Genomic DNA, 26716 nt, shown 5'->3' on the forward strand with positions numbered 1-26716 from the left:
TATTTTTAAGCATCCTATTCTATTATAATTTTGTAACAAATCATGTCGATATATTTGTTTGGTTTCTTTTTATATATTCAACATATTACTGCTTAATTCTTACTGAATACATATAATCAAATCGATGCATATTTATGTGCATGTGGTTAATATAAAAACTATCGCCATAAAAAATCTTATAAGATAAAAGAATGTTTAACTGTTTTCCAACCAGATATATTGTAAAATCTTTTAAAAGAAACATTTTCTTAAAATATTTTATCCTTAAATTATTCATGTTTCCTAAAATACATTAAAGACGTGAGATTTTGATTCTACATTAGTAGTAAATTCTAATAATTTGGGTTTGAATTAAGTATTTAGTACTTATATTATGTTATTGTAATTATTTTAATTTAATTTTTTGATGTCGTAAATAGTTTAATTAATATTCCAGCATTTGAATTCTAGCGAACAATAAAACACCTGATGCATACTTCATACAGCTTCCCACAATAAATGATTCTTAAAAATACTCTCTTGTCATGCGCTGAAAAACAAATTCTCATTTTCTCTCTCGTTTATATTGTCAATATTTAATAAAAGTTTGTTCCTTTTACGTTTTTGAGATTAGTTCACCGAGAGATGTTATAATAATAAGGAGAGACGAATTTGTCGGAAAATTTTGAAAGTAAAAAATATTCTTTCGTGGCAATTTTATTTCAAGTTTTATAAACTTGAAGATTTCCATCAAAATGTAAATAAAAGAAATAAAAAGGAGGAAAATTGTAAAAAGAACTTGATGAATAACAGGTCAAAGAATGACGATGTCGGAAAAATATATCAATAACGCGAGCATTTCGTGACAATTGATTAGTATCCTGTGTCGCTCGCAATATAATTTATGTTTATGGATAAAAGAAGATAATTAATAAAGTTTTAGGTTACTATAATAATTATGACGAGTTGATATAAAAGGAAGTGTGTTGCGATATAAAAGCATCCAGTTAAAATTAGGGTGTCACAAGCATCACACACAGCGAATGTGAATAGTGCGAGTTAAATAATATTTGTAAAGAATTTACAGAGTGTGTTTTTTATTATTTACTAAATATTCGTATAATCACCCTTTTTAAAGTTAAAGGCAAGATATCAATACTGTATGATAATGGTGTTTAATCTATATTTAAGAAGATTTTTAAACTGATCATCATTAAATAAAAACTCAATACCTTTTTTTTTCAAGTTTTGATTTTATAAAGTATATAATGAAAAGAAGCATAAAGTTTAATTCACACAAAATGTTTATTTTAGAGTTAAATAAATGTTTCCTTCCATAAAAAGCTAATCTTCAACTAATGGATTTTTTTACACTGAATCTCTACACTGATTCTTCATAAATAAATATCTATCTCTAGCGACTCCAATTATGACGGGTCTGCCACAGAGCTTTTAAGGTTCCGCTAAAGCTCACTTATTAAAAATAAATGGAACCTGTCTATATGGCGAGGCCAAATAGATATTCATTTATTTATTTCACTCGTTATCTAAGCTTTTGAAGCTTTTAAGAAAGTGAAATTAATAAAATAATAAAAGCGTGTAAAAATCCAGAAACTTCAAATATGAATAATTTAAATTTATTTTTATTTTTTTTTAAATACATTTAATAAATACTAAAAGTAAAAAACTAAAGGGGTTATAATTCAAAATTCAAATATTCTCTGGTCAAATGAATAAATGATGAATAGTTTATTTAAATTCATAAAAGGGTTTTATTCATAGAATATACAATAAAAACATCACAAAAGTCGTTTTAGACGACGTTGAAAAATTTATGAATGATATTACGTATAAATTCATTATTCTTTAACTGATGGAATTTTATTATTAAAGTTAACAATATATTTCACAAATATCAGCTTGAATTTGTTTTTCAACAAACAAGAAGAAATTTACTATTATGTATGGAATGCTCCTTGAGTCTGTGCAACATTTTGTGCAAGTAAGTAGATTTTATATATTTTTTTTTTTTCAATATCATTAAAGTATTTACTTATATGTTTCAATATGTTTTATCAAAAAATATAGCATAACAAAGTTTTATATCAAATATCAAAAATTTTCTATTAGATTATATTCATACAATATATGAGAAATAGCAAAAATGAGTAACTAAATCTTAAGTTTTTGCAAATGAATGGAAGTTATTTATGTTTCTTATTTACTCATTTCTAAGAATTTTTTGTTAAGCTTTAATAAGGTCAACTACAATCATAAAACAATCTGATTTTTATTATATTCACACCGTTTTTTAAAAAAAAATATTAGCTAGAATTTGGAGATCATGTATGGAATAGAGCTTTAATAGTAGCTCAGTGCAAGCATAATGTTTTTAACACCCATCAACAATATCCGGATAACTTAGTTCCTGACTTGGCAGCTGCATTAGCTGAAATCACAGGAAAACAATATGATCACTTTATGATATTTTTCGGTCGTTGTTTTGTAAGATTTTTTAGCAATTTTGGGTAAGTTGAAATCAATATATTTTCATTAATTTGTAAAAGGTGATGAAAAAATTTCAGTTATGATGATATGATAAAAGCAACTGGAAGGTATTTTTGCGATTTCCTTCAATCTGTAGACAACATTCATTTGCAAATGCGTTACACATATCGTAAAATGAAATCACCGTCCATGCAAATTACTGATATCGATTATAATGGTGCAATACTTATATATCGGAGCAATCGTTCAGGTTTTTCCAAATATTTAATGGGTATGATATTTTTAAAGTAAATTTTGGTCATTTGATTCACATTCCACTTCCAATGCCTTTAATTTGATATATAAAAAGAATTACTGATACTCAAATTATGAATATTTTTCCAATGATTTGGAAATGAATGTGAAGTGAACAAATACAATTTACTTAAAAATAATAATATTATTTTTCTTATTAAATGGTATCTGGAAGGACAATTATTGGAAATAGCAAAAGAAATTTACAATCTTGATGTAAAGATACGTATCGTAGATTCAATTAATGATTCAATTGGTGGAACCGTGGGTCCAATCGAACTTTCATCTAAAACAGGTTTAAAATCTGTAGTAGTAAAATTCCGCTTAGATTTTGACAACCATGAATATGTAATGAAAACTTTTAAAATACTTGGCGCAGGAATATTAAAGATTAATTTTTTTCTGTTTTTTTTTTTTTGCACGCACGTTTCACTTTGACAACACACGATTCATCTTTAAAACAAAATATTTTGCACAATTCAAAATTCATAGATGCAAAATAGTTTAAGAATGAAAACTCATCCGTCACAAGTTTCATTAAAACCAGTTACAACTGAAATGCTTTTAGAGCTTTTTCCATTTGGTAAGTTTGTAATACTTATCTAAAAATTTTAGTAGCATGCATTACACGAGATTAAGATTTTATTAAGTTGGTTATTAATTTTTAACGCATTAAGCTTTTCTACATGTTTTTTCGTGTTTTTTTGCATCTTTAAGCACAGATTTAATAGCTTAAATTTTATACGCGAAAAATACTCGTTAATCGATAACGAATGACCATTTATACTATTACTATTTATTATTTATAAATTTTTGTAGTTGAATATAGAAAATTTAATAACCAATTTAAAAAAGCTGAATCTTGCAACTTTAGTTAATAGAAGTTTTCTATGAAATTTCAAAAAATTTCATGTATGAATTCTAAACAAATAAAATGCATAATTTTATAGCAAAATTCAATAGTAGAATAAACTCATTAGATACTAATTAAATAAATTATTTTGCACTTTTACTTAATCACAATTGTACACAAAATGTCACAAACAAATGTTAATTAAATGCAACATCACGAAAAATTTTCTACATGTATATGCAAAAGGAATGATTCTCAATTCTGAGATGAAAATAGTTGCGGCAGGCAATAATCTCATTGAATCATGGTCTTCAAACAATGATAACAAGCATCCAAATGAATTAATTGGAAGTAAAATTACGAAGTATTTTAAATTGCGCCGTCCTACTGGTATAGTGTTTGACTTCAGTAATGTACGAGATGTTAGTTTTGCACCGTAGAGATGTCATACTAATTTATCATTCGAGTTATTTCTTCAGGTTACGACACTTCAAGCTGTTCTGTTCGAAATACAACTAATAAGGTCTAAAAACTCTGCTTCAGCAAAAGGTTTAGTAAGAACCGAATCGGGAAGAAATTTTAGACCTCTTAATGGAATTACTGGTGATAAAATTGAAGATGGAGTTAGTCATGATAATTTGGAGCCAGGAATGCTAGCATTTAATAGACGTGGATCACAGGGAATAAAAAGTATTTTGCTTAAAGGTGAAATGAGATACATAAAAGATATTAATATGCTGGTTTTTTTATGTAGCCCCTTGTAAGCAATAAATTACCACTGATCTAGAACTCGATATAAAGATAATTTTTTAAAAATTTAGGATTAACAACCTTGACGAAATGAGCGAAATGGGACTGTATCTAAATGACCTTAATTTTCATGGTTTAAGCCGTGAAATGGTCTTTTCAGGCTTTAAGCACTATTCTCGACTTGATCTAATGTGTGAAAGAGAAGAGCAAAGAGCAGAAGAACTGGAGACTTCACTTAGTCTTGCAGACTCATGGAAAAAACAAGGCGACGAGCTTTTATATTCAATGATTCCTAGATCTGTAGCAGACCGCTTGAGGAATGGTCAAGATCCCCTTGCGACTTGTCAAACATTTGAAGAAGTGACAGTTATATTTGCAGAAGTTCAAGAAATTTCTTTCTCAAATGATGCAATACAATCAGCAATGAACACTGTTAATACTTTAAATAGTGCATTTTCTGCGTTCGATGAATTAATTCAATCACCGATGGCATATAAGGTTGAAACGGTTGGAAAAGTTTATATGGCCGTTTCTGGAGCACCAGATGAAAACCCATTGCACATGCAAACTGTTGGAGATCTTTCTTTACAAATGTTGGAGAAAATAAAAAATATTGGTATTGATGGAGTTACAGTGAAAATAGGATTTCATAGCGGTCCAGTTGTGGTATGCTTCTTTTATGAACAAACATTTTTTAATTAATTCAAAATTTTTGTAAAAAAAATGTATATTGATTTCTAATTTTGTTACAACTTAATTTTTAGGCTGGTATAGTTGGAATAAAAGTTCCTCGCTATTGCTTGTTTGGTGATACAGTTAACACAGCAAGTCGAATGGAAAGCAGCAGCGAATCAAACCGTATTCAAGTGTCTGGGTATACAGCAAAAAGATTAAAAAAGCTGGGTTATAAATTAACATTTCGTGGACTTGTGTCTGTAAAGGTATGGAAGTTTTATATATTTCAAAGTAACTTACATGAAAATGATAATATTTATCAAAAAACTTGAATAATTTTTCCAGGGAAAAGGAGAAATGGAAACATTTTGGCTTGAAGAAGGACCAGAAAATGATTTTGACTCTCGTAAACGAAGCACTAGTGGATTTAAAAATAAATTGAAAAATATTTTCAATTGAAACCCGTAACAAGAAAGTGCCTAGAACTTATACTTTACTTGATAGCGGTACCATCTCAAGAAATAGATACAAAAACGTATTTGAGTCTAAGTAATTCAAAAATAATTTAAATACGATTTGCAAAAATAAATAGATTATTTTTATTATATTAATTTTAGCATAACAATAAATAATATTTTACTATGTAGTAGGTGCACATTTACACGAATCTATAGTATTTTGGTTGATCCATGAGCCTAAAAGAAAATTAAAACAAATTATCTAATTATATTTAAAGTTTTAAAGTTTTTACCATAACGATTAACACGAGCATATACACCAGGATAATTTTTTTTTGCCTATGAATCACAATAATAAATGTCAAATATTGCAACAAAAAAAAAAAAAAAAAATCTTTACTTACGCATCCCTCTCCCCAGCTAACAACCTAGAGAAAAGAAGAAATTTTATATTGATGTATGTTTTACTAATTTTGTAAGTATGAAACTTACACCAACTAATTGATAAATATTCGTCATTTCATCAGCAACAACAAGCGGGCCTATTTGATTAATAAACAATTAAAATTAGCCATTTTATAATATTACTTGAAGCAATTAAAAAAAACTACTGTTGTATAAAAAAAAAATTACCTCCACTGTCGCCCTATAATGGTCAATAGCAATAGGAAAAAATAACAAGAAAAACAACGAAATTAGATAATGTAGAATAATTGAAACAATTATAAAAAATAACAATCCTTGGATGATACTTAATTGGCAACTATCCTTTTGACTAATGGATGATCCAATTAATCGATCGATTTTAGGTTGAAATGAGAGAAAATGGAGAATAAACATTGTAAAAACATATAAATAATTAGTCCTAGTTAATAAAACAACAATAACTACCCATCTTTGAAACCAGCACACATCTATAAATAAAATTAGAAAAATATAAATATATATATATATATGTATACGCTAAATTGTTTATTCAAATAATTTACCATATTATCAGTTATTCTAGTTGGAGCATAACCTGTGCGTCTACAAGCAGCATTTGAAATAATTGGTACTGCTACGTGTTGTAATGTATTTGAGACATCACCACCTTCCTTTATTGTACCTTTGTAATAATTTCACATTAAATGTTTTCCATGTAGCACTTTTAAGATTATAGTGACTTACCCCAACCTGCAACTATACCCTACAATTCGATAAATTTGAAAAATAATGTTTAATACATCTGATAAAAAGTCAAAATTAAATATTTTCTTACATCACGACCAGTATACCACTCTCCTTTGGTCGGCATACAAACTGGGTTAAGAATACCTTCGAATTTAACTCGTTTATCTAATTTTATTATGGCTATATCATTATCAAAATTTGTTTGTGAATATCTAGGATGCTTGATGATTTTTTCAACCTAAAGCAATTTAAGTTTATGTTATAAATAATAATTCAATTTTATATATTATATATATATATTACATTTCTTGTGATTGTGTTGGTGTCATTTGGATCAGATCTATCATGTTCAAGTAATCTTACAGATATACGTTGAGGGTTAAATCCACTCACACAATGCGCAGCTGTCTAATAACAAGAAAATCCGTGTTTAAATATACATTGATTATTTGTTTTGAGTTTGTTTGAAGCGTTGAGGTAAACCAACGAATATTTGTAATTGACTCACTAAAATAAAAAGAGATGTACTAAGTTTACTTCACATTATATTAATATCATTCTATCTACTTACCCAAAACATGCATATCAGTAATCAAAGTAGCTCCTATAAAAACAAATAATATTAGATTAATGCAGTGAAACAGCCATATTTCATATCACTTAAAAAGTTTTTAATACTTTGAACAACTTTGATAAAAAAAAAAAAAAATATTTTTCTTTAAATATATAAACATTTTCTTACTTACCACAATAAAATCTATTGGAATATAAGAGCATGGCTATAAAGCAGAAAAAAAAATATTGATAATTTATTAACTTTCTTATTGATTTTCTTTTGTTTTACCAATCCAGGGATATTGGTTCCTTATTGTTTCTGTTCCACCTGAAAGTATTCATGTAATAGATTAAAAAAAATTTCATATAATTTTACACAACTTTTAAAATTCTTACCTACGATCTTAGTTCCATTCACTGCGCTTCCGCAAATAGTGCAAGGTTCACAATCTGTGGGTGGCGTAGCTGAAGATACTGGTATAGGAGTAGTTGTTGTTATACCCAAAAGAACTTGGAGCCACTGAACAAAATTACTAGCAGGCCCTGCATGACTTTCATCATCACTTAACTTTTCATTTACGACAGGGCCTTCAATATTATTTTGTTCTGTTATAGATTGAAGAAATTGTTCATATTCTGCTGGATATTTTTGTATTAACTTTTATCAAATTTGAAAAATAAACTATTACTATTAAATTAACTGACTCATAAAACAAAAAATAAAATAAATTTCAAAAAATAAGTACCATTGATTCCTGGTAAGAGTATATTATTATAAAACTTGAAGAAAATACTAAAATTCTTAGCCACAAGTGATGCATTACTATTTTGATCTATTGTTGTTGGACAAAATTTAATCACTAAAATTGTAAGCATAAAATAATCATTTTTATTTTTAAAAGATTTTTTTGGAATATAGTTAGGAAATCAAAATTCTTAGAATATTTTATTTAAAACCACTAAAATGAATAAAATATATTTGTCTATTTTAGCATTAAATTTTCATGTTCAATTGGCTGATAACGGTCAAATGTGCATAATAGTACCTACAACTTTGATACAACTTCGTACGGCCTAATTTGTGAGAAGACGGTTCGTATAAAAATGCATTTGCCAAAAATATGTAAACCTTTAAATTTTTTGCGATTTTTATGACTTGCATTTCGAAAGCGATAAGCGGTAAATACATTTATTAAGCAATAAGCTCTAATGAGTCAGTCTTAAGTACACATCTACATACTTATAGTTCTTCTCTTTATAAAAATAAGAGAAGAGAAAAACACACAAACAAAGGAAAAAAGTAAAAGACTTTCTTATAAAAATATTGCTTTTAAACAATATTTTTTTTTTAAATTCAACAAACATAAAATATTTTAAATTCTGGCCATTCTTCATAAGCTTCTTCTTAATATTATTGATAAAACCCTGTTTAATAATTAATAATTATTTCATTAAAAAAGTGTTACAGAATTAAAATTAACCAATTTAATTTAATGCTATGATTTCTTTATGCATCTTGTTATAGCTATGTTTTTGTTCACCTTTTAACTTTAACTTATGTACTGTACTCCTTGGTAAATCAATCAATTGAATTAAATTCAATTAAATATTATAATCAAATATGGAAAATGAAATAAATAATTTTTAAGAAAATTTTCAACACTGTTTGATGTTACCAGTAAGCCTATTGTATGAAAACTGACTCGTGAATATATCGGAATGATGAACAAGAAAGTGATTTTTAGTTTTAAGTAAGCCAAAGAATTGCTTTCTTTCTGCTTTTAGCTGTGATATTCAATAATATTACGACCACTTCGATTTGATTGGAAACCGGGAGTAAATAAGCAAGAGAGAGAACAAGAAATAAGAGAGGAGTAAATTATATCTTATTTATAAAGCGAATTTAGAAGAAAAAGTATGTCACAAAAGTGCCGGTTCACGGTTTTTTTCTGAACATCAACTCTATATTCTCTTCTTATAATATAATGTGGCACATTTCTAAGAATTTTTTTAATATATCTAATATATTATATTTTAATATAATAATAATAAGACGTATTGTTGACTTTTTTTTAAACTGACCTCGACAATCTGAGTTTTCAATCAATTTTCGTCACCCATATAAGTATTTGTCATCGTAATGTGATATAATGATTAACAATGACGTTGAATGCAGCAGTGAAATAACTATGGAGCTCACGGATAAAATATTAAAGAATTGAATAATAAAATATAAACTTTTTTTAAAATATCCTGCAAGTTACATGTATGATTTATGAAAAGTTAATCATCAATTACACATCATAAATTAAAAAAAAATACGAACAGTTTGTTCAACCCGCATCTCTTTTCATTATATTTTGTAGACATGTTCATCAAAAAATGAATCATAGAACAAGATAAAACAAAGGACAAGGTAGTATTTAATGAATTATTATTAGTTCTTCTTGACCCACTTTTTTAAGTTTTGCACCAATTTTGTATTCATCTTTAAAACATTGTAATATTATCATTCATTTTATAGCTTGGAAATGTTATTTTAAGGACAAAAGAACAGAAAGATGTAGCTGTTATTTAACCTTGCAGTAAAATACATTGATAGAAAAGTACATGATACATAAATTGATAAATACAAGTTGAAAGTTTTTTAACTACAAAGAAATTTTAAACTTTAACTTTTTATCAATGTAAGAAAACTAAGAATTTCTTTAAATTTTTACAATATTTTATTAAATGTTGTATATGGCCAAATTTTTTTTAATTTATAAAACGAAAATCATAAATTTGATTTTATAACTTTTTTGCATAAAAAATTAATTTCAAGAGTAGCCTTGAAGATGTGATAAGCAATCATTAAATTAGAAGGAAAAATTTAATATATTATAACCTTTAAAAAAATAATAATTTATTTTTGACTGATTTCTAGAATAAATAGCGATATTTCATACTTCTTTTATTATTTTTTTTTTTCCATTATTACAATCCCCCATCTGAATCGCTAAAGCATTGAACCTCAAGTTCATTACAACTTAACAATTTTCCTCGTTAATGAATTTCTTTTTCAAATGTTATTATGTTTTCCTTGTCAATTGTAAATAAACAGAGAATATGGAAAGTGAATAAATTGTATGAATCATCAAACTATGTAGATGCAAAAAAACACCAATAACAATAATATTGAACCTTAAAAAACTAAACTTTGTACATTACCATTTCAAACTTTTAAATGTATTTTACTAGTGCCAAGGACAGTGCGATAATAAATAAATCATTCCCCACTTCTTCTTCCACATGCAATGATACACTAATGTGCATATAGCTGCCCGGTTGAATGGCAAAAAGAGGAGTCATGAAAATGTTTTCGGAGATCGACCCCAAACACATACCTTAAAATTTACATTTTTGCACGCATACACATTTATATATACACTTGGAATTTTTTTTATCGATAACAATGAAATAAAAAATTGTGTGTAAAAATTTATTTGACAAAAAAAGTACTATACGTATATATTTGTGGTGGCTCATGGTTTATGATGCGACATTGTATAGACTTGCACTTTTATAGTTTAAACAGACTATAAAGCCAGACGTGCGTTGAGGTAGTTGTGGCAGAACTCAATTGACTGTTTTGGAAAAAAAAAATTAAAAAAGAATCAAAAAAAAAATTGCTCCAAAATTTTCATCAAAATTAAAATCCTAAAATAATTATTTGGTGGAAATAAGAAAAATTACTTTTAATTAAACATAATATATCCACAATGAAGTGTGCAATTATTTTCCTGTCACTATTGATAACGCTTGGTGCAACAAGCATTGTTCCTTCAGCCAGATCATCTTGCAATTGTGGTAAAAAATTTGTGATGTGCATTTGTACAATTTTTAAGTAATAGTTTCATTCATATCCATAATAATAAAAAATGCAAAAAAAAAAAAAACTGTGAAATGCAATTGAACTCTAGGGAGGAAAACTCATAAGCTAATGTAAAAAGTAGCAAAGGAAAAATTCAGTGATTTAGTTTAAATTGAAATTTGGTGAAAGAAACATTTAAACTTTTGGTATTTTTGAAAATTCAATGAAAGTGAAAGTTGCAAATTTTTTTCTTTTCATAATGGAGGGCAATTTTAAATTTTTACTATTAATAAATGTGTCATGAGATGTGCAGTAATAAATGACTTTGCAAAATTTTGTACTCAATCATCATGTTACATAATTTCAACATAATATTTTTGAAGTTTATAAATAACAAAGATGTTTGATTCATTATTATTAACATTTTCTTGGTACGGCAGTAGTGCAAAAATGAACGTGAAGAAAAAGAATTTTCAACACCACTGGAATTTTTAATGGAAAAAATGTATCGTGGTGGTGTTGTGACAATTTGTTTATGCAAATAAATTATTATTGGCGATTATAGATGGTTTTGAGGTTTTTGTGTGCGTTACATTACGCGTCGTTTTCAACAATATGAACATGAAACAAAAGTAAAATCAGAGAAAATTGGGTTCAAGTTCTTTGCAAGCTAACGAGTTTATTCATTTCGAAAAACATTATTTTCATATTTAAAAATAAACGTCTGTACAAAATGAAGCTCTAATTTATTTATTTTTTTAATTCTTACTAACCGGAGCAAGAAATTAAAATGGGGGTAGAGAAAAAATTCAATTATACTGTTGGAGGCTTGTGGCAATATGAAAAATGTAAAAAAAATTGAAGAAAAAAAAACATTCAGCTTTTTTTTAAATAACGAAAAATATATAATCTTCTTTTAAAGGGCCTATACAGTTATTTAAATTAAAAGTATAGGTATATTTTTTTAAATTAACATGTGAAAATTAAAGTATTGCGTTGAATTTTAATATTAATTTGAAATGTTGTGTTTATAATGAAAAAGAATTATTTAATATTAACTAACATTTCAGAATGAATAAGGAATTAAAGAAATTTCTCGTTATAGTTTGTGGAGCTCGTGGTCGAGAGCAAAAAATTGTTGGTGGTTCTGAAACATTACCTAATGAACTTCCGTGGGTTGCTGCACTTTTTAAACAAAATAAACTGTATTGTGGGGCTGCAATTATTTCAACAAGATTTCTTCTTACGGTTTGTATTTTAAATATTTCTTATAAATATATTACATACTATATATTTATAATATACTATATATAAAACTTAGGCTGCACACTGTGTATCAAATTTTGAACCTCATGAAATTAGGGTAAGTAAAGCTTACATTTATTAAAATAGGATCAACTTTTATGAATTTTATATTTTTAATAGGCTTTTGTTGGAGGGCACAATATTTCACGCGATTATTCTGAGATAAAAAAAATCAAAAGAATCATTTATCATGATGATTTTGATATATTCAATTTCGATAATGATATTGCCCTTTTGGAACTTGAAAATCCTGTATTCTATGGTCCAAGGGTATCTCCTATCTGTCTTCCAAGTGGTCAACAAACGGACTTTACTGATCAATTGACACTTATCTCGGGATGGGGGCGTTTAGGTGAAAAATCTCCTACATCGTCAACACTTCGTTCGGTTATAGTTCCTATTTGGTCGCGTAAAGAATGTATGGCTGCTGGTTATGGAACTTCTAGAATAACTGATAATATGGTAATTTTATTATAACAAGGCATTCGACAATAAATAATCCAAATAATATTTCCAGATGTGTGGTGGTTATCCAGAAGGAAAAAAAGATGCTTGTCAAGTATGTGTTTTATTAGATTAAAGCATAACAATGTTTAATATACTTTTATTTTCTTTAATTTTTTCATAAATCTGTTATTAGGGAGATTCGGGTAAGAATTTTACAAAATTATTTTCTAGTTTAAATTAACAACCGTAGAATAAAGAATAACAAAATGATTTTTTTTTTTCTTAAAGGTGGTCCAATGGTCACTGAAGGAGAAACAGGATCAATGGAGGTAGTTGGAATTGTAAGCTGGGGTCGCGGTTGTGCAAGGTAATGTATTTTTTGCTTTATTAAATTTAAAAGTTAATATAATTTTTTAAATACTTTGACTCATTTTTTAGGAAATCACTTCCAGGAATATATACCAAAATTACTAACTATTTAGATTGGATTCAAGAACACATTGAAGGAGAATGTTTATGTCAGCCGCGAGTTGGCCAACGCATGAATTATTTAGAAAAACTTATGAGTAGAAATCAATTGTAAAACCAAAAATACTAACTATTTGAAGAAAATGTTATGATTGCTATTGCCATTGAAAATGATCTTTAAGTTAATTAATTGAAATTCAGTGTGATAAAATTGCAAGTAAAAATAAGTTCTCTTCATTGACAACGACAAAAAGAAGCAAAACTCTAGTCATTAAATTTTAATGTTGTTCAAGAAAAGTATTTATTTTAAAAAATGTGTAAGAACAGATTTTTAATGATAAGATTTTAATAAGATAATTTAATAATAATAAATATACCAATAATTTGCAAGACAAAAAAAAATTATCTTTTCTTAAATTTATGTTATTAATAGAACTAGCGCTTTTTTTTAAAACATTTTTTCAAATCAAGCACCCTAAAGAGCAATTAAGAACTGGAGTAAATTTTACAAGGTTTAATAACGGAATATTTTTTTGCATACGATTTAGGCGAAATTGGAGTCTAATTAATTTAAGTTAATAAAATACGACAAAATTTTAAATAATTTGAATAAATGATTTCTTTAATTAATTTTAAAGATAATAATAAATATTGAATATTGAGTGTAAAAATATTTGTGTTACTACTAGCAGAAAGCTGAATTAATATATCCAATATGATTAATTTTAGGTTATTTTTGTTTTACTTGTTGCAACATATTTATACTAATACAAACTAGTGCCGAAACATCAATTTACTCACTTATATCAAAAGTCTGCAATATATTTAAAAATATTTTATTATCATATACATATATATATATATATAGATGAAAGAAAACTTTCCCCAGTCCAGTCTTTAAAAAAAATCATTTGCTTTTTACAATGTCACCGTTAATACAAAAAAAGAGAGAGAAAAATTTCTTCGGTGTTGAAGCTGCTGATATCGTTAAACCATATTCACTTCTTCGATCAGTTTCGACTAATTGAGTCAAAGCTGCTCAGAGTAATAATCCTGTAGTGTTGTTAGTGAATTTAAAGAAGTCGGTTGAATGCGGCAGTGAATAAAATTTATTTAGTGACTATTTCACAAAATTTTAAAAGTTATAATATAGTTGCACAAAGTTCAGAAAAGAACCAAATTTTTATTCAAGAATAAATATAAGAAAAGATAAAAGAAATATGTGTAACATGTTAAAAATCTTTATGATTAAACAATTTTTTTAAAATTTGTATATTTTTAAAAATTTTGAAGACTTTTATTTACGAAAAGCAGAAATTATAGAAGAACGTACGCGTTACGGAACAGTGAAATTGACAAATTTATACTGCAGTAAAAAGTTTTTGCATATGAAATATGAAAAGAAAGTAAAAGTAGAAATAAAGGAAAAAAAGAAGAGAGAAGAGAGAATAATTATACATTAAAAATCATAATTATAAAAAGTGCAAGTAACGATAAATTTGTTACAAAAGAAATTAAATAATATCAAACATTATCGATTTAATACACACCATAAAAACTTTCAAGTACACGTTTATATGCTTTTTATTATATAAGATGAGAAAATTAAATGAAAGAAGAGATAATTAGCTTATATCTAGAAAGTGTTTTAGGTGCATATTCAGTTTTCATGAATCTGACCTTGAATGAAGCTCAACAGTAGATTAATTGTATCAAAACTTTTTATGTGATACGGTCTAATTATTTAGTGGGGAAACAATTAGTAATTATTGTATATTAAAAGAAGAGTATTTGTATATTTTGTTTGTTTAAAAGAGACATTTTTATTTTGTCAAAAATTTTGAACGAATAAGAGGATAAAAGTAGAAAGTTTAAATAATTTTACTAAAAAAGTTAAGAAGTGTCAATTGATGTGATGTACTAAATTAATATAAAATCTAATAAGCTATTAAGTGTCAGATATTGTTTTGTATTCAAGAATTGATATTTAAAATTAAAATAAATATATGTGAAATAATGATTCATAAAGTTTCGTAAAAAATATTCAAGATTCAAGATTTAGTGTTCAAAAAAAAAAGAAAATAAATAAATAAATAAAAAAATAGTTTTTAAAACTTATTTTCAAAATTCAAAACATGACAAGATATAATATTATAATCATATTGATTATATATACGATAGCAAATATTACAACAGCTTACAACATTACATCTTCATTGCAAAGTAACACGGATAAAAATCAGACAAGAGATGGACGTTTTTTATTTGACTCTCTTTTCGGTCTTGAACTAGAAGAGGAACTGATTAACGCTGCAGCACAAAATACTCTTAAATCATGTGATTGTGGTATGTTACACTTACACATCAACTCATACGTTCGACCGTTGTAAACTTAAATGAAAATGAAAGTCTGCGGAAACAACTAAATGATTCACCTTTTTACAAATAAATATATATTCAAAATTAGCATTGAAACAGATCATGCGTTCAGGAGATATTCACATCAACGTATAAATTATATCTATATTATTCAGAAAAGATAAAAATATATTTTGCAGTTAAATTTAAGTTTAACTTAAACATTGCATATTCTCATATACCTCACAGTTTTTAGCAATTGTGGAAGATTTTAACAGTTTTTTTTTTCGCTTCATTTAGGACATAAAAATATATATTCGTAAAAAATTACAACTTTTAAAAATCAACACAATTTTGATTTGGTGTAAATATGACTTTATCATTCAAGTTATTGAAATAAGTACAAGAAGCTAGACATAAATGTTTTTTCTTGTTAATTGGTGTAAATTTCTCAAAACATCATTGTTGCATAATATTTAGGCGGACACATGTTAAAAATATTTCAGTTTAATAGAGAAAAAGTAATTTATGTTTTTACTTTTTTAGAGTGTGGTCAATCAACTCAAGAAATTAGAATTGTTGGTAAGAATTGTGTTTGATATATTTTAAAATATCGTATTTTGTGTATTTAAAAACGTTTTAACTAGTAATTCAAAATTTTTAAGGTGGTCGACCAACAGGAATCAATCAATTTCCTTGGATAGTTAGGTAAGAGAATAATTGTTTGTTTTTTTTATTATAAAATTATTGTTACCATACTTTTTACAGACTTGTATATGATGGACAGGTAAGAACAATCAATTATTATGTTGCTTTGTTTAAATACAACTATTTTTCATATTGATATTGTTTAGCTCGAATTAAATTTTTAACAATAAATTTTATTTGTTTACCGTTTAAAAATAAACAATTTTTTTTTTTTTGAAAAAATAAGTTTCATTGTGGTGGCTCACTACTTACTCAGGACTACGTGCTAACGGTAAAAGAATAATTAAAAAAAATTGAAATTTAGTATGAAATTTAAATTCTTCCAAAGGCAGCACATTGTGTTCGTCGTTTGAAGCGAAGTAAAATTCGAGTGATATTAGGCGATCACGATCAATTCATGACGACTGAAACAGAGGCAATCCAAAGAGCAGTTAGTGCAATAATTAGACACAGAAATTTTGATCAAAATACATACAATCACGACATTGCACTTCTTCGTTTGCGTAAACCAGTAACTTTCACCAAAAGTATACAACCTATATGCTTACCAAAAGAATCAATTGACCCTTCAGGAAAAGTTGCAACAGGTTAGTTATGAGTAGAGATGTCAATACAAATACCCAAATACCCAAATATTTGGGGTATTTTGCATTATTTGGGGTACCCCAAATATTTGGGTATAAACCCAAATTTATTTAGGTCTGCTTAAAATCTTGACTTTTTAGGAAATTTTTCATAAAATTTCTGATTTTCATTGAAATTTTTGTTTGTTTGTTTCCTTGGCAAGGGCGCACGAGGGCTTATTGCCTCGCGTAGGGAATGTCTGAAGACAGCAGATTGAAATTTTTAGTGTCAATTTTTTGCCAATATGAATTTAATCTCACATCTTTATTGAATATAAGTTTTATTTTGGTTATATAATGGAACTTAGAAGAAAGTATAGTAAAGTTGCATAAATTTAGCATTATCTTTGCCAAAATCCTAACCAAAAATCATACTGATTATATCAGATCTACTGTAAATTTGTGGAAAAATTGCAGACACAATATGCGACCTTCAGAGAGATAATTATATTCCTGTATGCAGATAATAGAAAGTTAAATCTAAAGTTACATTTACAGTGGGTTTAAGATTAAAAGCATTTAACAGATTAACTTTTTTAGCTCGTTATTTTAATTAAACTAAGCGGGGAATGGCTTTTACAATGTTGTAAAAAATGCTCAGCAGTTATTTGAGACAACTTTTACAAGAAATATTCTGCAAAATGGTCTTTAGGCCTACTTTTAAGACCAAATATTTTTTAAAATATTTGTACAAATATTTGGGGTTTAATATTTGGGTATTTGGGTATTTGTACAAATAGTAAAAACCCAAATAATTGACATCTCATAACTTGAGTAAGGTAAGTGGTGAGAAATCCTTTTTAAAATGTAACTTTTTCCGGCAAAGGGTTCCCACCACTGTATCAGTTATTTAATATTTTTTTAAAATGTTTAAATATATTTAATCCATCATAGTCATTGGTTGGGGAAGGACAAGTGAAGGTGGTTCACTCCCAGGAATTCTTCAGCATGTAAATGTACCCATTTTGACTTTAGATCAGTGCAGAAATATGAAATATAGATCATCAAGGATCACACCTAATATGGTAAATTAAAAAAAAAAAAAAATAAGAAAGTTGATAAAATTTTAATTTTTCTAGCTCTGTGCCGGAAAAGGAAACAAGCAGGATTCATGCCAATTAAGTATCATATCCAATAATTGATCAATAAAAAACCATTATTATAACATAATTTATTATTTCGTATGTAAATCAGGAAACCTAATGATTTTCAATCAATTTTTTTAGGGTGATTCAGGTAAGATGATACTTTTAAAATTTAATTCATAAGATTAAAATATTTAAATTTTTACTAACAGGTGGCCCTTTGTTAGTGAGGACAGGAGAAAAGCATGAAATATACGGGTAAAAACTATTGCATTTTTTATTTTACTGTTTAAAAATATGTTCTTATTAATTAATTATGACCTGGATCCTACTGGATCTTGTTTTGTGAATCTGGAAGTGGCCTTTCAGAATCGCAATCTGGATCTTACTTCTGGAAGTGACCAGGATCTTACTGGATGTTACTGGATCTTATGTTTTAGGTTGGGGAGAAGTGACCTGGATCCTACTGGATCTTGTTTTGTGAATCTGGAAGTGGCCTGGATTCTACTGGATATTGTTTTGTGGATCTGGAAATGACCTGGATCCTACTGGATGTGGAAGTGACCTGGATCTTACTGGATCTTGTTTTGATAATCTGGAAGTGACCTGGATCCTACTGGATCTTGTTTTTGTGGATCTGGAAGTTATATGGATCCTACTGGATCTTGTTTTTGTGGATCTGGAAGTTATATGGATCCTACTGGATCTTGTTTTTGTGGGTCTGGAAGTGACCTGGATCTGGAAAGTACTGGATATTGTTTTGTGGATCTGGAAATAACTAATATCCATCAATTGTTTTAAAAATATTCACTTTTTTTATAAAGGGAAGACAGGGTTACCCCGGAGTTTATACCAGAGTTCAAAGGTATGCTGAAAGTGCTTAATTTTAACTACTAATTTAGACAAATTTAATAATCAAGTTCAATTAATATTTTAGATATCTGTAAGGCATTTCGAAATTATTACATTTTTTCCGGAGTAATTGTAATTTATATATTTTTTAGTCCATGGATTCGAGCTAATTTAGATGAAACATGTCTTTGTACAAAGTGATACTAAACAAAAAATTTAAGATCAATTCCAAATTTTTTTATTATATTTTGGGAAATTTGTAAATTTTACTGTTATGTTTCTGTAAATTTGTAAATTTTTAGTTTAGAATTATTATTGCTAAAATAAACTATATTTATTGTGAATAAAATACCAAAAAAAAAAAAAAAATTGCTACGATATTTTTAATTTTTTATGACTGAAAACTTTAATTTAAAAGTTTATTTTTATCTTAAGAGTCTTAAATTTAAACTATTCACTTTCAACAGATAAATATTAACTCTTATTCTTTTGTGATCAAAGCAATAAAAAAACAATATAAAAGATTAAAAATAATATTGACTAAAACATTTTAGGCTTCGTTCATTTAAAGGAGGGTGGGGTCTGCAATTTTATAACAAGAAAAAATTTGGATTGAAAATTTGTAAAAAGGGAAAGTGAAATTTTTTAAAAAATTATTTTGTTGCGTAGCATAATAAGTAAACTGCCCCTAAGACACTCGAAATGACAACAATCTATAAGCCAATAATTTATCAATATATATGTTTTTTTTTTTTTTTTTTTAAAAAAAAAGATAATATTAGTACACAATTAGCTTAGTATATATCAAGTCGTCTATCATTAAAGTAATTTAAGTATTAAAATGAGAGAATTTTTAAAAATATCACTAATTCTTAGTTTGTTGGGATTTTTGAAGGAAATGAGGTTTATTGAACCATTCCTCACTGATTACTACTCGACGAATTTTGAAAATGTAACAATTGAAATTATAAATCAGGAAATTTTCCCAGTAGGAACATACTCTCATGTAATTCAACTTTTGATAGTGTTTTTAATTACCGATTATTTGAAATACAAGCCGCTTGTAATACTTCTTGGAGTTTCAAGTGCAATCGTTTGGGGTCTCATGATGATTGTCGACGGAAAATTTGGATTGCAAATAATTGAAGTATTTTATGGAACTTTTTGTGCTTGTGAGATCGCTTATTATGCTTATATTTATACAAAAATCGACAAAGAGAATTATCAAATTGTAACATCACACACGAGATCTGCGGTATTGTTTGGACGGTTTTTTTCAGCTTTATCAGCCCAAATACTCGTGTATTATAAAGTATCAGATTACCGTCAATTAAATTTACTTACATTTATTTTTCAAGTTTTTGCTGCTATTTGGAGTATTTTTTTAATACCATCTGTGAAAACAAGTATATATTTTCATCGAGACGAAATAGAAAAACAACACAAGAAATTAAATGCTTTCAAATTAATTTGGGAACATTTTAAAATGTCATACAAGAACGAAACTGTTCTTCTTTGGAGTGCATTTTATGCAATGTCATTTTGCTTATATTTTCAAATCACTGCGTATATACAAGTTTTATGGCTGACTATAGATGATAATGTAATATGGAATGCATCAGTTGATGGCGTTTTGACTCTGTTGAGTGCATTTTCAATGTTAATTGCGGGAAAAGTTCACATTGCATATCTTCAACAACGAACACCAACAATATTAATTTTGATTCTCATATGCATTTTTAAAGGTGTTTTGTTGATTTTTGCTGCTACCAGTTCATCACTTTTACTATGCTATATTTTGTATGTTACATATGGAATTTTGTATGCATTTTCCATAACGATATGTGCATTTAAAATTGCTGAGAATATTACTGAAGATTCACATGGACTCATTTTTGGATTCAATACATTTATTGGGCTATCAATTCAAACATGCTTAACAATAACGATTGTTTCGAATGGATTTAAGTTGGGACCAATTGGACAATATGTAACTTATGGATCATTGTACCTTGTATTAGGTAGTGGATATTTGATCAAACTTTTGATGGAGATGTTAAAAAAATGAAATATATTTAAGTAAATATTTCAATTCATTTGAGTTTTCATTGAAATAAATAATGATATTCTAGCATTGTTTAAAATTAAACTTTTCAAAAAAAAAGAACTCTCTTGTAAACAACTAAAAGATTTGAAGAAAAAAGAACTCATTGAAAAAAATTACACGTTTTGCAAAATTCTTTCACATCTTTCATTCTCATAATGTAGTATTCTCGTGTAATTCACCTAATTCCGTTAAATGTGAGTTACCTACTTATTCAATTAGAACAAATAATGTTTACTGCTTGTAAACGTCAAGTTCTATCAAATAAAAAACTAAAGATGTATTTTCTAAAGAATATGTATTAATATTCCTAAATTTTATATGTTAAGTTAATCCAAGTAGAGAATTAAAAAAATTTAAATTTTAGTGTGATAAATTTTAAAGAAAAAATATGTTCACATTTAAACATTTCTATGAAAGATAATAAAGATGATCAACTAGTGCATAAAGCTCTACTTAAAGAAATTTAAAGAATTACAGTAACATGATTTAAATGTACACAGTTTTTTCTTCTATAATTAGAATTGAAAGTAATGGAATCAACAGCTTCTTTTCTTCTTTCTTGTGTGTCGTTATGTGATTTGTTCCATTTTCTTTATATTATTATATGCATATCCATTGCTTATACGAATAAATTTAATATGAAATTTATAAGAACTTCTTTCAAAAAAATTTTTTTAAAACAAGTTTCACCAGAGAAGTATTTTTTTGTATTCTACATATGTATATCTATGATTTGATTACAAATTTCAATTTAGAAAAATAAACATTATCTATGTTTAACAAATAATGCATGCATAAATAAAGAGCTTATAATTATTATATTTTAAAATTTACTCATGTTTTTAATAGTTAATATTTAAAATGTTGTAAAACCAAAACTATATATGAAGATTTACCACCAATAAACAAAACAACAACAAAAACATTGGAAGCATCAATACAGATGATCCAAAATGAAGAGAAAGAAATTTAAAAATATGAATAAGCAAAAGAAATATGTGAAGAAATGGTAGAAGTTGAGAAGTAAATATAGAAATAAGTTGGCAGTGTTGCATTATGAGTAAGCACAATCAGTTGTTTCTCGTTCGTTACTGCAGCAAGTTCGACGTTTTTTTGTTTGTTTCGCGATTAAGATGACTAATTTTTATATTTGAAAAAATATGTTAATTAAAAAATAAATATTTAAGAAAGAAAGAAAAAATTTTCAGTCATCTGAATATTGTTGAGCAGGAAAACCTTTATTTAATTATTTTACAAGAAAGTAATTAAAAATTTGTTTTATGAACAAACTTTTTGTCAAATATTTTAAAAGATAAATTATTATTAACAACAAGTGATTTAAAGTGTAGATAAAATCTGAAACTAAGCTCCTAAACTTAAAGTGATAAAAAGTTCTATAAAATAAAAATAATCAATTCAAATTTATGGACATAAAATCTTCAAAAAATATGGATTTACGAAGTATTGTGATGCTTGCATATTTGTTAATATGTTTTGTATCGACTTTAAATGCTTCCTATCAGACAGGGAAGGGAAGATTTGAAAGCATTAATGGAAATCGATATACAGATGCGAAATCGGTAGATGAAAATGACACAAAATTTTTTTTAAATCGGAATCGTGAGCGAATGCCACCTGCTCATGATACTGTATGTTTAGAGTTGTAATTAGTAAGGAAATTAATTTATTAAACGACAATTTACTTATTTTCAGCCAGCATCATCATGTAACTGCAGTAAGTTTTTTTTATGTATTAAAAAATATCAAAAATAATTAACTGATTAGAAAATAATATTAAAATTTTGAAATTATTAAGCACTTGTTTTTGCTCTGAAATGTTAAAGAATTGAAAAATGGATTCCAATGTTAATAATTTAACATTAAGTTGCGTTTCTCTGAATCACTATACTGATATTTATGAAGTTGTGATTTTTAAGATCAAAAATCAAAGTTAAAAAAAATATATTTTTGTTATTTTTTAATTTAACGTAGAACTTTCATGAAGTCTACATTTATTCATACAGACCGAAACGCAGAATAATCTATATTATTCAAATATATTGCTTAAAGAAATGATAAAACAGAAAAGAAGATGTCATTAATAAGACGCGTCATTAGCCTCATAAGAGACAAGAATAAGCAGTAAAATATAATACAAACCTGTTCGAAGCTTTTAGTTTTGTGAGTAAATACGAATTATAAAGAATTTGGATACCATATAAAGAGAACGAAGAAAATGTTGTAACACTTTCATTAATACATTTGAGCAAACTTATATCAATTTAAGCAAGTTTCTTTAAATCTCAAATTTCACATATCCAGGATATTTTTGTACAACCAAATAACATAAAAATTTTTTATTTGAAACCAAAAAAATAAGAGTGTGGTGAGCGAAATGACGAATCTAGAATTGTTGGAGGTAATACGGCTATCGTTAATGCATACCCGTGGATGGCAAGATTATCATACTTCAATAGGTGAATTTGATTTTGAAAAATTTTTATCTTGTGTTTCTTATAATATTTATACATATATTTCTTATTTTGAAAGTACAGATTTTACTGCGGTGAGTTTAATGTTTTTTTATGTATAAAAAATAACAGGAAGATTTTTTTTTTTATCCTGAGTTATCATTGTTTGGATATACAATCAATTTAGTTATCAATTATTACTTTGATTTTTTTAGGTGGGATGTTGATAAACGATCGTTACGTACTTACAGCAGGTAAGCGTGAACATGAACATAATAATACGCACATTTACGTTTTAATTTTTCTTTACAATTTTAGCACACTGTGTAAAGGTAAGTTAGTTAAATATAACCGTTGTTAATTTGAAAAGTTAATGTACTTAATTTATTGTAAGGGTTTTATGTGGTTTATGATAAAAATTACGTTCGGTGAACATGATCGTTGTGATGACAGTATGCGGCCAGAAACAAGATTCGTGCTAAGAGCAATTTCACAAAAATTCAGTTATAGTAATTTTGATAATGATATGGCATTATTAAGGCTAAATGATCGCGTGCCTATTACTGATCATATTCGACCTATTTGTTTGCCTACGAATAAAGGTAAATAAAGCAATTTTTTATAAAAAATTTGATGCTTCTTAAGGAACAAATTTTATTATTATTATTATTTGTAAGCTGAATTATATACCGGAAAAACTGGAATCGGTAAGAAATTTTATTAATCAATTTAAAAAATTATTTAATTTAATATGAAATTTTCATATCATCACAAAAGTAACTGGATGGGGAACAATTAAAGAAGATGGAAAACCATCTTGTGTTCTTAGAGAAGTAGATGTACCTATAATGTCAAATCAACATTGTATTGAAAAAACAAACTATACACAAAAAATGATAACAGATAATATGGTATGTATATAAAAACAAATTAATATTTTTTTTTTTTTTTTTTTTTATTTTTTTGTTTTTATAATTCTTACAGCTTTGTGCAGGATACCCCGGAGTTGGTCAAAGGGATAGGTAATGTAATTCATTTATCTTAAAAAATTTGATATTTTTAATCAAAATATATAAATTTTTTTGCAGTTGTCAAGGTGATTCAGGTTAGTGTTTGATCGTCAAGATAAGAAACATGTAAATTATTTGTAATCAATATTTTATAAAATAAAATAGGTGGCCCTCTAATTGTTGAAAGATTTGATAAAAGATACGAGATCGCTGGAATAGTATCATGGGGAAATGGATGCGCTCGCCGGGACTATCCAGGGGTAATTTTGATTCCCATATTTAAAGAAATTATTTATTTATTCAACATTTTGTTATTAATAGGTATATACGAGAGTGACGAGATATTTAGGTACATTTTGATTCAATTATATATAAAAAAAAATAATAATAATAATGCTTTAGCCTATATAATTGAAGTATTAAATACTCATTTTGGGTAAAGCAATTTTTAAGCATCTTCATTTTCCAAATCACTTAGGAATTTGCAAAAAAAAATTATTTTTTCTTTTAAAACAATTACTATTCTTTTTCTATAGATTGGATTCATGAGAATTCAAAAGATGGTTGCTTTTGTACGCAGTAAGACAAAAAAGAAAAGTGATTATTCAACCAGTAAAAAATAACAATGATTGCATTTAAAGTAGAAAAAAAAATTGTATTTAGGTACTTAAAATATGTATTTTAATATTATTTTTAAATATAAACTCATACAAAGAAGAAAAAACAGTTCAGGAATATATGCATGATTCAACAAGAATGAAAGGAGAAGTAAAAAAATCTAAAAGGAACGATCAGGAACTATACTTCTTTTGAAAACTCCTTTTATAATGAAGATTTAAAAAATAAAAAAAAAATTGATACAGTAAATAATTCCATAAACTTCCAAAACACCTAAATACAGCAAATTTTAAAAAATTGAATGACAAATAAATTAAAGATGAATTATTTTATTAAATTTTTGTACGCATGCTTGTTAATTTTTTTCGTACTATTTTTCTTCAATAAATCATTTCAGCTTTTTTAATGTGAATAAAAATACTTTAAATTGAAAAATATTAATTATATGCCAATATATACAATCAAACATCGCTCGATAAAATGTACACAGCTGAAGTCTGCATTTTTAGAAACAATGACAGTTGTCACCATGGCTAATATCTAAAGAGCTGTTCTGTACGGATCTTTCAAACTTTTAGTCTATTTTATTTCTTTTTGTGAGAAAATTAGGAATAACAGAAATTGTTATCTGAACAAAAGCAAAAAATTCTTTCGTTGTGCACTGGGTGAATATAAAAAATACAAAAGTATTCAATCTTATTGAGTCAACCTAGCACATTTTTGCCTCAGCAATTAGTAATTGATTAAGTTATCAGTTTTCGACCCAAAAACAAGATACAGCAAGATCTAGGTCACTTAACGATACACAAAACAAAGTCCTGTAAGATCAAGGACACTTTATCACATTTTCACTTCCAAAAACAATACACAGAAATTCAATAATTCATTCATTCAGCTACCTCGTGTTTCAAGTTTCCAAAAATTAATTAAAAGGCTTAGAAAATTTTATTTGATTAATGTACTATGTACCAATATAATATTTAAAAATAATAATAAAATGTTGAGCAATATGTTTATTCATGAAATGAAAAGATTTTATGAATATCTTTGATATGCTTAATTTGAGCTTTCGTGACATTGAGAAATTGATTATAAGTTAAGGAATTCGCTTGTGGATTTTCATTTACAGGAAGTGGAAGATATTTTCGGCTAATTTCTCTCTGTTGAATGCATATCAATGCGGTATTTAGGTTTAATTCTATTTGATCGATAATAGAACAAAATTCTTCAAAATATTTCTCAAAATGTAGCTTTTGATTAGGAATATTTTCGCCATTATTAACTACGCAACGTGCAACTTCAAAGAGGCTCTTTAATCAAACCGTAAATAGGCTTAGCACAAATTTATTTATTAATGATTAAATAAAAATAATTACATACCTCTAAACAAAAATTCAAAGAAATCATCAAATCTTTAGTTGCTGTTATATTATCTTTAATCTCTTCATCTGGATATTGCACCGAAATTTGTGGTAATCGCACTGGTTGATTCATTTAACTAATTTAATTAAACTATTAAATAATAACTTTTTCTAACAATTTTCACGTGTTTTTATTTAAACGGAC

General features: G+C 26.7%; 4 protein-coding genes across 11 annotated transcripts; 3 read left to right on the forward strand and 1 right to left on the reverse strand.

The window, feature by feature from the left end:
- The first annotated feature begins 15 nt into the window (after positions 1-15).
- LOC139088392 (soluble guanylate cyclase 89Da-like) lies at positions 16-6376 on the forward strand. Of its 4 annotated transcripts, none has more exons than XR_011544216.1 (11): positions 16-1981; positions 2308-2507; positions 2565-2758; positions 2957-3129; positions 3274-3364; positions 3881-4056; positions 4114-4394; positions 4456-5050; positions 5149-5325; positions 5405-5608; positions 5677-6376. XR_011544216.1 is itself a non-coding variant. In XM_070637600.1 (11 exons), exons 2-11 carry the CDS (start codon positions 1940-1942, stop codon positions 5516-5518), a joined length of 2043 nt encoding a protein of 680 aa, XP_070493701.1. In that variant the 5' UTR covers positions 16-1139; positions 1899-1939; the 3' UTR covers positions 5519-6376. The 4 variants fall into 4 exon arrangements, 3 of the variants coding, with proteins under 3 accessions (XP_070493701.1, XP_070493702.1, XP_070493703.1); XM_070637600.1 differs by having other exon boundaries at positions 16-1139; positions 1899-1981; positions 5405-6376; XM_070637601.1 differs by having other exon boundaries at positions 16-1123; positions 1899-1981; positions 5405-6376.
- LOC139088394 (trypsin-1-like) lies at positions 5671-26646 on the reverse strand. Of its 5 annotated transcripts, XM_070637607.1 has the most exons (18): positions 26531-26646; positions 10456-10871; positions 7992-8105; positions 7642-7903; positions 7535-7573; positions 7437-7469; positions 7263-7294; positions 6994-7098; positions 6779-6928; positions 6688-6706; positions 6507-6625; positions 6409-6431; positions 6274-6292; positions 6151-6163; positions 6010-6059; positions 5922-5945; positions 5811-5856; positions 5671-5754 (listed from the first exon to the last, which is right to left on the reverse strand). In XM_070637607.1, the coding sequence occupies exons 3-18, from the start codon at positions 8064-8066 to the stop codon at positions 5699-5701; spliced, it is 1065 nt and encodes a 354-aa protein (XP_070493708.1). In that variant the 5' UTR covers positions 8067-8105; positions 10456-10871; positions 26531-26646; the 3' UTR covers positions 5671-5698. The 5 variants fall into 5 exon arrangements, with proteins under 5 accessions (XP_070493708.1, XP_070493709.1, XP_070493707.1 ...); XM_070637608.1 differs by lacking the exons at positions 10456-10871; positions 26531-26646 and adding an exon at positions 9328-9755; XM_070637606.1 differs by lacking the exons at positions 10456-10871; positions 26531-26646 and adding an exon at positions 8922-9086.
- On the forward strand, positions 10895-25495 carry LOC139088594 (transmembrane protease serine 9-like). Its single transcript, XM_070637862.1, has 31 exons — positions 10895-11094; positions 12204-12346; positions 12420-12461; positions 12524-12865; positions 12921-12962; positions 13044-13053; positions 13139-13217; positions 13289-13431; positions 15500-15664; positions 16223-16258; positions 16342-16384; positions 16445-16463; positions 16611-16655; positions 16713-16971; positions 17902-18032; positions 18087-18109; positions 18234-18243; positions 22458-22700; positions 22765-22786; positions 23432-23528; positions 23607-23617; positions 23738-23776; positions 23841-23854; positions 23917-24124; positions 24200-24229; positions 24300-24433; positions 24507-24544; positions 24611-24627; positions 24698-24792; positions 24854-24881; positions 25069-25495. Exons 1-31 carry the CDS (start codon positions 11007-11009, stop codon positions 25113-25115), a joined length of 2643 nt encoding a protein of 880 aa, XP_070493963.1. The 5' UTR covers positions 10895-11006; the 3' UTR covers positions 25116-25495.
- Positions 19757-21409, forward strand: LOC139088393 (thiamine transporter 1-like). The gene has a single exon (XM_070637603.1). It carries the CDS (start codon positions 19786-19788, stop codon positions 21010-21012), a length of 1227 nt encoding a protein of 408 aa, XP_070493704.1. The 5' UTR covers positions 19757-19785; the 3' UTR covers positions 21013-21409.
- Positions 26647-26716: the final 70 nt, after the last annotated feature.

This window comes from Chironomus tepperi, unplaced genomic scaffold (assembly GCF_022539635.2).
Source record: "Chironomus tepperi strain 1889 unplaced genomic scaffold, CSIRO-AGI_Ctep_v1 contig_163, whole genome shotgun sequence".
NCBI classification, from domain to species: domain Eukaryota; kingdom Metazoa; phylum Arthropoda; class Insecta; order Diptera; family Chironomidae; genus Chironomus; species Chironomus tepperi.